The sequence below is a fragment of the Ricinus communis genome, chromosome 10 (genome assembly GCF_019578655.1).
Source record: "Ricinus communis isolate WT05 ecotype wild-type chromosome 10, ASM1957865v1, whole genome shotgun sequence".
In the NCBI taxonomy this organism is placed as follows: domain Eukaryota; kingdom Viridiplantae; phylum Streptophyta; class Magnoliopsida; order Malpighiales; family Euphorbiaceae; genus Ricinus; species Ricinus communis.
The window spans coordinates 6,151,995-6,164,634 of record NC_063265.1 but is presented as its reverse complement, the minus strand read 5'-3'; the positions used below and the strand labels follow the sequence as shown (position 1 = coordinate 6,164,634).

Genomic DNA, 12,640 nt, shown 5'->3' with positions numbered 1-12,640 from the left:
GGTAAATTGACATTTTAGTCCAATATTCTCTATCTGTTTTCTTTCCTGGAAAACCTTTTAGAAGATTTTTAGCAATTTTACAATCTTCAAAAATTCTAACTCTGCCACTGGGACTGTCTATCTATGTTCAACTTCCTTCAAGTAAGGGTTCATGTTGCTGTGTTTGTACCCAAAACAGTGAAGAGAGACCATACTATGATCAAGTATGCTCCCAACTGCTTGATCAATTTACAGATTGTCCTTAAGTTAGAGCTGAGCCCAAAAGTTAAAAAAGTAGAAAATGAGAAAGAATTTCTTTTTGTTAGTTGTAATGGTGAAGATAGGTTAATTAGCTGGTGGTGGTCAGCAACATTACACTTTGTAAAGCAAATAAAACACCATTGATGAACTATCTATGACTAGTCTATCACACATGGTGTGGTTTCATTATATAAAACAAAAGGGTACTTTGAGTTTATCCCTATATTTCCTTAACAATCTTACACTTGAAGTTTCAACCCCATTTGTTTTAATGCCATCACTTTATTAATTCCAACAACATAATTTGTATACTAGTCTTTCTTAAACCATCCATCACACCAACTAGGGTTTAGCTTTTGTTTTTCTTTTTTAAAAAGATTTTTCTTGTCCTGTTGTCAAATCTAATTAAGTCTTATATATATATGGATTTTTATTATTTAATTAAAATGGTGTTTGATATTTAAAAAAAAAAAGAATTAACAATAAACTATAATAATGTTATCTCATTTACAAAAGACTATAACAAATTAAACCTCTTTTTGGTATTATAATAAAAGTCAGTATTTGTGATGAGTAAATATATTATAAGTAATTATATTAAAGTGTTTGGTAATATTTATCCAAACTGTCATGTCTGATAAAATACTGAGAATTTTTCATTATTGAAATTTTTAAAAAATAGATGGCTTAAATAAAAAAAAAAATCTAATAAAAATAAATATTAAAATTTTAATGAAATTATAATTGTGAAATGCCTAATGGATAAAACTTCTCTTTTCTTTACTCTTTATTAATTTTGGTTGGCATTGTTTTATTAATTACAGTATATCTCTTTAAAGAGCAAGACATAAAAATTTGGAGTAGATACTAGCAAGTACCCTAACTTTAATTGGTAGAGATATTGTTATGAGAAAGAGAATCTGGAGATCACATAGAAGCCTTTGCTAAAAGTCCGTCGATCCCTTAGGGAAACAAAGGATCTTTTTTTGCATTCTGTTTGAATAAATGTGTCTTAATTATGTTCAACCCTACAGCTACAGAGAAAGGAATACTTCCACAGGGGCAATGATAATGTGTTTGAAACTCAATGGACTCAAAGCATGAGACCAGACCCATCAATAAGGTTAGCCTTTGCCCAGCATACCATATTTGGGTGGGGTCTTCTTCTTCTTCATGCTTTCTTGAATTAATTTGTGCTTATTTCTCCAAGGGATCCAAAATAAATAAATAAAAAATTTCAAGTAAAAGTCTTTCACAAATTACCATAAAAATGTCTTCATCATCGCTAGCATTCTATTTCTAGCTGTTTCTGACGGCTCAATTATGATTTTTCTTTTAATCATAAGTTGCAACAAAATCAGGAATAATGTCAAATTCTTAGCCTTAGTCTTCAAGAAATTGAGTCACTAATTTACTAAATGAATGTCTGTCTATTAATTAAAAAAGAAAAGAAAAATAAAACAATACAAAGTCAATATATGTTGATTTGATACATCAAATTAATTAATGTAAAAAATATTACATGTTATTATTGACTCGGTGCATGCATGTGCATCATATGTTTGTAGAGGGGTTTGAAAGACTGACATTTTTCTAATAGTCCATAAAAGAAAATTGAGATTTCATTTGCCAATAAAGCATAGTCTAATTAGTTTCAAGAAAAATAATTTACTGTTGATTGATCGATGGCTTGATTCATTATTATTATTATTAGTTGCTATGAAATGAGATGTTAGCACTTAATATATTTTAAGTTTAACTTTTAATTTATGTTTTTTTGTTTAAAAAAAGAAGAATTAAATGTTGCTGACAATAATGTATGTATACGTCTAAATTATTTTATTAAACCCTTATCAATTGAGTTTCTTGTGCTTCATGCCAAAGTAATGTGAATTAGAAACAATAATTTGTTTTTGAATTGGGTCAATGTTTGACAAATGTTTTAATTGAAATTAACTATTAAATTGCTTGAGCATTATTGAACTCTTTTTTAATATCCAAGCATACGTATGCATACACACATAATATATATTATGATTTAAATTTCTCTTTGGTCATGTTTTTTAATGCACTTGGTGTGAAATTAAAATAACACATCCATATCTTGAATTTAAAAATGAAAATGTAAAATATGAGCTCAAATTCTTGAGAATTCATGCCAAATTGGCATTTTAGTTTCAATCCAGCTTTTCTCTTTCATTAAAGACATTATTATAAAATTTTTTAGCAAAAACATTTTCTTTTTTTTTTTGAGATGAAAAGTTTTAAGTTCAAGTTTTAATTTATGAATTAAGTATGCTTCTACTTTTATGATGAATGTAAGAAAATATTTATTTTTTATTGTGTAACACAAATACCGTTAGACCCCTCTTAAATCTTTAAACTAAAAAATGCTGAAAAAGTATAATATAACAAAATATTATTCTAATTTAACTCCAAAAAAACCTATCCTCTACTATATATTTTATATATGTAGACGAATTAATTAAAAAAACAGCAGCTAATCAAGAAAGCTTTTTAGTGATCATTGATATTCCTTGCATGGTATTATATAACAAGAAATGGTTTAAAATTCGAATTACATGTGGAGTATTGTTTGATCGTAATGATTTTATTAGGAAAAAGATCTTGGTCAGAGATTCTTTCTCACAACAAAAATATTTTTAAAAGAACATGACAGATTCTTCTCTTTGGAGTTTTCAATAGTTGTGTTCTAAGCCACCCACCCTAATGCTAAAACCATTTTCCTTTTTGTGTTGTTGTCTTAGCACTTAGCTACCTTAGGCTAACTAATTAACTATTTTCTGATTCATCAATATTGTGGGGTGGGGGGTTTGTCCTAAACATGCCCTGCCATTAGAACAACAATAAGTAACCCTAAATAACCAGACATCAAAACATGGTTTGGGTTTCTTGTAAAACACGTACTGAAGAATGATATATGGAAGGAAGAAGAAGCTAACACAGAAGAGAACAGAAGGGAAAAGAGAGAGAGAGAAGAGGAGAAGAAGAAGGTGGTTGTTAGGGTGTCAAAAGAGACCCACTTAACTTAGCCTTTGAACAAACAAACACAAAGGTTACAGACAGAAGGACCCCTCCCTTCCTTAATTTCAAATGTTTGCAAAAGAAAAAGAGACAACATATGGCATCTTCTCTTCTTAATTCTCGCAATTCTATTCTTTTCTTTTCTGAATTTGTATTTTTTTGGGTTCGGATCTTTTTGTTGTTGCTCCTACCATTGCCTTTCGTTTTAAGATTTCCACTAAAAATAATAAATATAAATAATGTTTTTACTTTATTTCACAAACACTCCATCACACATGTATTCGTCTTTTAATTACAGTTTTGCTCAATCTCTCTTCTAAAAGACAAACCAGTCTTATATTTTTCCAATTTTCTAACAAAACGGGGAGGAAGAAGATTAAGGTCCATTTTAGGGTAGTTAAAAGTATTCCCGACCTCTAACCCATATATATTTTTGGTGAATTTTGCAAAAGAGATGCGCTCAACAATTGAAAAATTATATAATCAACAAGCAAAACTATAATTATTAATTGACGGTTTTTCTTTATGTTAATCACATAATAAAATAAATTCTCATAAAAAAATAATACATTTTTTGATAATATGATTTCTTAATATGACATTAGATTTCGATTTGTAACCCTCTTGTTTTCAATTAAAAAATTAATTTAATCATTAGACGAGGCGAATCAAACTTAAATAGAAAAATTTAAGTGATTTAATCTATTTTATAAAAATATAAAATTTTAAAATTTAAAAAATAAATATAAATTTTAGCCAAACTCATTGAATAAAAGGTCTAATTAGAATTTTAGTATAAAAATACGTGATCATCGCAGGAATGTATTAGAAATATATATATTTAAATTATTATTTTCTTAAAAGAATATATTTAAGTTATTGTTTAATATAGTCAAAAAGTTAAAATCTTGCATAAAAGGACATCGCAAATTAGTGTAATTAAAGTACAAAACTTTTAGCTAATTTTCAATATTAAAGTTACAATTATAAATTTTTGTTGAGAACTAACATTTATTATCAGTTTTACATAATCGACACTGATTTATTGAAAAAAAAAAAAAAAAGCACTTCTCAGTAATAACCGAAGAATTTCAAATTAATAAAGAAAAATAAAAGGAAAGCAAATACAGAAGATGGAAGAGTAGAAGAGGGAGGAAAGGAAATGAATAGAAACAAGAAAGCAGAAACTGAAGGGGAGGGTCCTTTATCGTAAATCTAAAACTGTATACAGAAATATAATTCCCATCATTCTGTCTGGTTGTAGCTGTTGGATAAATTAGCTGCCAAACAAACCCTTCTCTCTCTCTCTCTCTCTCTCTTTCTAACCAGTCCACCGTCCCGTTCCGACCTCAATTAGCCGACAAAAGTCACACTACCAAAGACGACGATTCTTTTTTCTTTTTTTTTTTTTTAAGAAAAAAACAAAAAACAAATTATTATTAATTCCTCAGTAAAATAAAATAAAATTATATTATCAAAAGACGAACTCTTCACAAAAAGCCACCGTACTCACCTTCACACCTCACTAACACCACAGCACCACCAGTCCCCCTCCTCTCTCTCTCTCTCTCTCTTTCTCTCTCTCTCTCTTTCTTCAATTAAACAAGAGTAAGAGTAGAATGTGAAACCCTAACTACAAGATCCGTCGCTGAATCACTCTCACCTTTTCTCCTGTTGCGAAAGAGTCTAAAAGTAAACAGAAAAAGAAATGGGAAATTGCTGCAGATCTCCGGCGGCAGTAGCCAGGGAAGACGTGAAATCAAACTACTCAAGCCATGATCACAGCAAGAAAGACAACGCAGCAACTAAGAAACAACCGATCACAGTCTTAACAGGCGTCGCGAAAGAGAACATAGAAGAGAAATACCTAGTAGATCGAGAACTAGGTCGCGGTGAGTTTGGCGTTACTTATTTATGCATTGATCGTGATAATAGAGAATTGTTGGCTTGTAAAAGCATTTCAAAGCGGAAACTTAGAACGGCCGTTGATATTGAAGATGTGAGACGCGAAGTTGCTATAATGAAACACTTGCCTAAAAATTCGAGTATTGTTAGTTTGAAAGAAGCTTGTGAGGATGATAATGCGGTGCATTTGGTTATGGAGTTATGCGAAGGTGGTGAGTTGTTTGATCGGATCGTCGCTAGAGGTCATTATACAGAACGAGCTGCTGCGGCGGTTACTAGAACCATTGTTGAAGTTGTTCAGCTTTGTCATAAGCATGGTGTTATTCATAGAGATTTGAAACCCGAGAATTTCTTGTTTGCTAATAAGAAAGAGAATTCGCCTTTGAAAGCTATTGATTTTGGCTTGTCTATTTTCTTTAAGCCAGGTCAGTAAGTTTATTATTAGTGAAATTAGACAATGTATGTCGTTAACATGGATAATGTTCTATTCCTAATGTATTGCTTTACTGTGACAAAGATCTCTTCAATATTGAAGGATTAGTTAAATTGGGGATACTTTGGCTGCAGACATCAATAATATGCTTAAAAATTGAAACAAGGATAAGGAAGTGGGATAAATTAATTGAAACATTTTGTAGTTCGCGAAATTGTTTATTTCTATTAAAATGCCTCGCGAGGTCGTTGAAGTAATTCAAATCAGAAGGGTTATCAACTTTTTAACACCTTTGCAATGCCCAGAAAATCCTTCCTCTTTTTTTTTTTTTTTTTTTCCTGTAAATATTTTTTGTGCTAAATAATGTGTTCCTGGGGACTTTAAAATCTTCTTCAAAGTGGTTTTGAAGTTAACTGAGCGAAAGCTTCAGTCTCTATGTTCTAGATATGACTTTCTTTTTCTTTCTCCTTTTTATTTCTGTAGACATCTTTGAAACTTTATGTAGTTTGCGACTTTCTTTATTTCCATTAAAATGCCTCGTGAAATCGTTGAAGTAATTAAATACTTTTGCAATGCCCAGAAAATCCTTCCTTTTCTCTTTCTTTTTTTTTTTTTCTTTTTTCTGTCAACATTCTTATGCTAAATAAGTGTTTCTGGGGACTTTAAAACCTTCTTCAAAGTGGTTTCTAAGTTAACTGAGCGAGAGTTGCAGTCTCTAAGTTCTAGATATGACTTTCCTTTTTCTTTTTTCCTTTTATTGCTATAGACATCTCTTTGGTGGAGGTAAAAAGACTGCCGTTGTTTCCTTATATTATGAAGTAATAGTCATATTGTGTAAAATCATTAAAAACTTTCAATTGATATAGTCATTACTACATTTGGTTACCATATTATGCTGATGAAATTTTCTGCCTAACTTTTAAATGTTTTAGGCGAGAGGTTCTCTGAAATTGTTGGAAGTCCATATTACATGGCCCCAGAGGTCCTCAAGCGGAATTATGGGCCTGAAATTGACATATGGAGTGCAGGAGTCATCCTCTACATTTTGTTGTGTGGAGTCCCTCCATTTTGGGCTGGTAAGTATATGTTTTTGATACTCTTGATATGCATGTATATATATGGGCTGAAGGAGGGTACATTTCCATGTATGATCAAACAGCTTTTTATCATCCTACATCGTCATGTTACAGCTATTATTCCATTTTGCTTTGTGTGTTTTCCTATGAAAGTTGAAATGTTTCTGTTGTAATGCAGAGTCTGAGCAAGGGGTTGCACAGGCCATTCTTCGTGGAATTATAGATTTTAAACGGGATCCATGGCCAAACATTTCTGAGAGTGCTAAGAGTCTTGTTAAGCAAATGTTGGAGCCTGACCCAAAACTTCGATTAACAGCAAAGCAAGTACTAGGTACCACCTTATGTTAGAACTTTCACGTGTTTTCTTCTTCTTCTTGTGCTGCTTCGTTCTTTTTCCAAGGTAATTATTTGTGGTATAGGTGCATTTAAAGAAATAAAGGTAAAAGTACAGAAGTCTTGAACGAGAAATCATTAAATTTAAAACTTTAGAGAAGTAGTCTTGTCCCAATTAGTTTAACTGTGAGCTTGCTCCCTTCTATGTGTTTTCTCTGCTTTCGTATTCTAAGTTTGACATGTCATCTTTGGGCCTTGCACAGGCTGAAACCTTGTTCGATATTTAGGCTGGTGCTAATTATTGAAGGGGGTAATTACTATTTACCCCTGTATTTGTCTATATTATACTAGCTACCCCATGACATTTAAAAAGTATATTTTTTCATCTTTCTATTTTGTAATTTTATACTAAAAACCCCTTCTGTCAGAATTTCCGTTAAACAACTGTTAACTAGGTTTGGTTTTATACTATTTGCCTCTTGATTTTTGGTGTAATATACAAGTTGCCTCTTATAGTTTATTTATTATACTAAAATCCCCTTGTCTAATTTTAATACAAAAATCAATTTTAGTGTTTGTACAAAAATAATTAATTAGAGTTCTTTAATTACTCTAATTTTTAGCATTATCAAATTCTAGTAAAACTTAAATATCTTAAAAGTATGTATATTAATCAAAATATTAAAAATTTATATAAAGATTGTTAAAATAAAATAGATAGTACTATTATTATTAATTTTGTTACGGTAGAATTGTAATTTTGATAAGATGATTGAGGATTAAATTATATTTTTTTTATCAATTTATATCCTTAATTACATTGACTTTTAAAACACAAGAATTTTGATAAGATGATTGAGGATTAAATTATATTTTTTTTATCAATTTATATCCTTAATTACATTGACTTTTAAAACACAAGGGAATTTTAGTGCAATAAATAAAGTATAAGGGGCATTTTGTATGTTGCACAAAAAATCAGGGTGCAAATAGTATAAACCAAACCTAATTAATAATTTCCTAACAGAAGTTCTAATGTAAGGAAGGGGTTTTTAGTATAAAATTGCAAAATAGAAGGATGAAAAGATATATTTTTTAAATGTCAGGAGTAACTAGTATAATATGGAAAAACAGAGGGCAAATAGTAATTACCCCTTATTGAAGAAATTTGAGAAAGGAGAGAGAAGCACAAAAATGAAAAACAAGAATAACTGCATTCTAGGTATTAAAACCTAAGAAAATATGAATATGACATGAGTATCAGAAACCCTCAATCTAAATACTTATTTCAGAAACCTAGGATCTGGAACTTGAGATGCTTATGTACCTTCCAAGAAAATAAAGAGTAAACCTGCAGACTCCTAGACTTCCTGGAATACTGTATCCTGGATTTTAGAGGCGGAACAGAGCTTAACCTTAGGAACTGCAGAATACTAGATTCAACTTCAACTCATTAGAAATCAAAATTAAGCTTGCGGTAGAGAGGAGTCTAAAAGGGAAATAAGTTGGGTTCCCTCTGTATCTATCCAAGCTTTACCTAGATGTTTACATTTCTCAATGGCGCTCGAAAGAGATTCCAAATATCACCGTCATGATTTACTATATTTCCCCTGTAATACAAACAGAGAATTACACTTGGGTTTACTGATTTTGAAAAGGGAAAATTACATAAACCCTGCTGTTCAGTCTGTAGAAGTTCAGTTCCCTTAGAAATGAAATACTTTGATTAGTTTAATAACTGATATTTTGGTCATTTACTAGACAAAAATAGCTCCAGAAAATGATGTAATGTTGATAAAAGAGATGCATTATTTGGCATGTCATGAATCAAATTTATAGAATTCAAGGAAAAAATTGTTTGATTTAAAAAGTGAGGTAGGAAAGTGTATGTTTGATCAAACCACAGGACTTCTTTCTAATGTTTTTTTTCTTCAAACTCATGAATTCACTCTTGAGTCCCTTAGCATCAATAGTCTTATCCAATCAACTTCTGAATGTGAAAATTGGACAGAATATGTAGCAGTATAGGGTTGTTTGCTTATAAACATGTATCTTGATTTTAGAAACTTGGGTGTGATTTGGACTACGTAATAACAAATGTCAATGTTTGGTTAGTTAGCATAATTATGCACTATCTGTCGAATACAGGTGACCGTAAAAGAGAATTACAGCTTGTAAAAGTAAACTAGCCTAAGTTCAGTATTTGTACCACAAGCCGAACTAGCATATCAACTGAGCTTGCCCCCCTGCATACAATATATAAGTTACTTGGTGTATCCAATATGCCTGTATCCAAACCTGTACCATGATTTAGAAAATTCCAGATTCTAAGCTTTTTTTAAAGGTGTTTTAGAATATGAAGAAAAATATGGATGAAAATGTAAGAGGACAGGTTTCCTTATAGATGTATTAACATATTTTAATTATCAGAAATTGGGTATGATTTGGATAATAGAGTGGGAGATGCTAGAGTTTTATTTATCTTACAACTTCTAAAAAACTATATGTTTCAGAGATATTGCATGATTATGCGTTTAAGCTTGTAATTAGGTATTCAGCTAAATTCATGCTAATATTTTTCATATGAATTTTTTCTTTTTTATCTTTTGATTATGTTAAGCCATAAATATTTAATGTCCATCTCTCTATTTATATTGTAGGACTAGGATTGGTCTATTAAAGTTTTCTGAGAATCATAATTTTGCAATTGTTACATTACAGCTATCATGATATATTCTGATTATGTTTCACCTGTTGTCTTATTTTCATTTACAGAGCACCCATGGCTCCAAAATGCTAAAAAGGCTCCAAATGTTCCTCTTGGTGATGTTGTTAAGTCAAGACTCAAGCAATTTTCAATGATGAACAGATTCAAAAGAAAAGCACTCAGGGTTGGTGCATCTTTCCGCTGAAAATTTACTTTTTTGCTTCTATGGTTTTTCTTCCCGTACATTTAGAAAGAAATAGTTGGCACTTTGATGTAGGTTATTGCTGAGTTCTTATCGACTGAAGAAATTGAAGACATCAAAGATATGTTCAGGAAGATGGACACTGATAATGATGGTATTGTTTCAATTGAAGAATTGAAATCTGGACTCCAAAATTTCAACTCCCAGCTTGCAGAATCTGAAGTTCAAATGCTTATAGAAGCTGTGAGTATACTTATGCTTTCACTGTCACCAATAATGTCTCTAACGTGATTGAAACAAGTCCTTCCCCATCAGTGATGTTTATCTTTGGTAACTTGGTGATTTACTCGTTGAACATTGTCTATTGGCACATGGTTTGAAGCCTAACTAGCTGACCTGTTAAATCTTTTTCTGGCTAGTGGTCTTAGGATCAGTTGATGTATTAGTCTTTGGTTTAGGCTGTCTGTTCCCAAAATTCCCATTTCAGACTCCACAAAGATAACCTCATGGCTTGGGAAGCTTATGTAAATAATGTTGCAGTTGAACCCTCTTCATGTACAACGAGAGACCACCAAAAGAAAAATAATCTGCATTGCTTGCTCTTGCTCCTTTCCAACCCTTCTCTTAATTCTTTCTTTCCGCAAGTATGCAAAGCACTTATTTTCTCTTTCTTCCTGTAAAGTGTTATTCGGGGACTATTGAGGCAAGATCTGGATGCAGCCACTTCCGCCCTCTTATTTTGGTTTTCAGAGTGAATGTGGAGAGAGTGAATGTAGTGAAAACATCTTTTTCCTTTTCCATTGTTGGTTTTTAATACTTCTAAATGGAGCGCTCAGCAAAATATACCATATCAGACGCTAGTATGGAATTCATTTGAATGAAATATTTAGCATAGTGAAAGTTTTGACTCTGTTATTTCAGGTCTCAAATCTGGTCAGAATCGACTCGGACATGAAAGGTTATATTTACTAGACATGAACTAAAGTATCAGCTATTATTGAAGACATGAAATCAAAGTTTTGAGTGGTTCAGACAATAAACCTTTATTTTATTATTTCCAAGTTGGTTTCTTTTGTGAGAGAAAAGGTAAAAAAAGGTGGGAAAAGCTGCTGTCACTTGAGTTAGCATTGAATCTCATTCAAAGTCTTGAGCTTTTAAGTATAACACTTAAAACTCCTGGTAAAACAACAAAGTTTAGGTAGAAAATTGCAGGTTTGTGTAATTAAGCTCAAAATTTTTGTGGAAAAAATGTGTCTGAACCTGCTTGCATAAATCTGTCCATCTTGAGAAGATAATGAATGATGTATATGATGTGGCCAGTTTTTTGAAAGGCATTGAAGAAAAAAGATTGTTTTGTTAGTTGCTTATTGTTTTGAATGGTCAATTGCAACAGGTAGATGCTAATGGGAAAGGTACGCTAGATTATGGGGAATTTGTTGCTGTTTCCCTCCATCTACAAAGGATGGCCAATGATGAGCATCTTCACAAAGCATTCTCCTACTTTGACAAGGATAGCAATGGTTATATCGAACCAGACGATCTTCGGGATGCCTTGATGGAAGATGGAGCAGATGATTGTACAGACATGGCAAATGACATCTTCCAAGAAGTGGATACGGATAAGGTGAAGAGCCAATATTTTGCTATATTGTAAGTTTTCTTTTGTTCAGTGGCCTGAAGTCTGACAGCGTTGCTCTATGAGTGCAGGACGGGAAAATCAGCTACGATGAGTTTGTTGCTATGATGAAAACTGGAACAGACTGGAGGAAGGCTTCTCGGCATTACTCTAGAGGGAGATTTAACAGTCTAAGCATGAAGTTAATGAAGGATGGTTCTCTAAACTTGGGCTGAGAGCGACAAATACACAGGTGTGCTTGATTTATCCATGAAAAGAAAGTATTAGATCTTCGATGTCCATCTTAAACCCTGCTTTCTTCTTCTGTGATTATTTGCTGGAGCTTTCTTGATTATGTGGGTGGGTGGATGCGCCCTTTTGCTTGGGAGCTTTCGAGGATTATGGGAAGCTGATTACATCTTTGTCTGTCTCTGCAAATGTTGATTATGTAAAAATAGTGCCCTAGTAGCCTTGATACAGGATGTATGATTCTGTCCATTATTACTTCAACCTTTGTTAATTGTTTCGGTTGACAATGCGAGTTTTGAACTCCATAGCCATAGGGGGGCTGTGTATAATTTTTCCTCATAAGGAAAGAGGTAATTCGATATAAAATGCATTTTGTGCCTGCAACTTTGACATGCACCTGACCTTAGGCACTTCCCTCTTGTCTTCACCTCCATTAAATAAAAAAACGTAATCATGAAAATTAAATCAGTCATTACTGGCCAATTCTTGGTTTGAGTCTTTAGTTTCTTGCACTTGGTCGTGCCAACTTATTTCGGGTTCTACTGCTGGAAAATGACATTTGGCATGTCTAAAGGTGTGGAATATTTCTTTTTATTAATTTTGTGTGTAATTTTTATGTTTATTATTATTAATTAATATTAAGTTACTTCTCATCATAATTACATTATTAGTGTTAATTGTGTATGGAGTCTATATCACTACCCGTGTTAAATATAACTATAATGAAATCACTTTATAGTTATAGACAAAATTAATTTTATGACCGAGAGAAAAGAAAACATAATTCAAAAGAACCCTTACATTGAGATGAGAAATGAGATAATTTCAAGAATAT

At 31.9% G+C, this 12,640-nt stretch overlaps 1 protein-coding gene across 2 annotated transcripts; it reads left to right on the top strand.

The window, feature by feature from the left end:
- The first annotated feature begins 4,450 nt into the window (after positions 1-4,450).
- On the top strand, positions 4,451-12,189 carry LOC8276137 (calcium-dependent protein kinase 13). Of its 2 annotated transcripts, XM_002533590.4 has the most exons (7): positions 4,478-5,615; positions 6,556-6,699; positions 6,878-7,030; positions 9,808-9,923; positions 10,017-10,184; positions 11,335-11,565; positions 11,649-12,189. In XM_002533590.4, exons 1-7 carry the CDS (start codon positions 4,994-4,996, stop codon positions 11,790-11,792), a joined length of 1,578 nt encoding a protein of 525 aa, XP_002533636.2. In that variant the 5' UTR covers positions 4,478-4,993; the 3' UTR covers positions 11,793-12,189. The 2 variants fall into 2 exon arrangements, with proteins under 2 accessions (XP_048225803.1, XP_002533636.2); XM_048369846.1 differs by lacking the exons at positions 11,335-11,565; positions 11,649-12,189 and adding an exon at positions 10,863-11,285 and having other exon boundaries at positions 4,451-5,615.
- Positions 12,190-12,640: the final 451 nt, after the last annotated feature.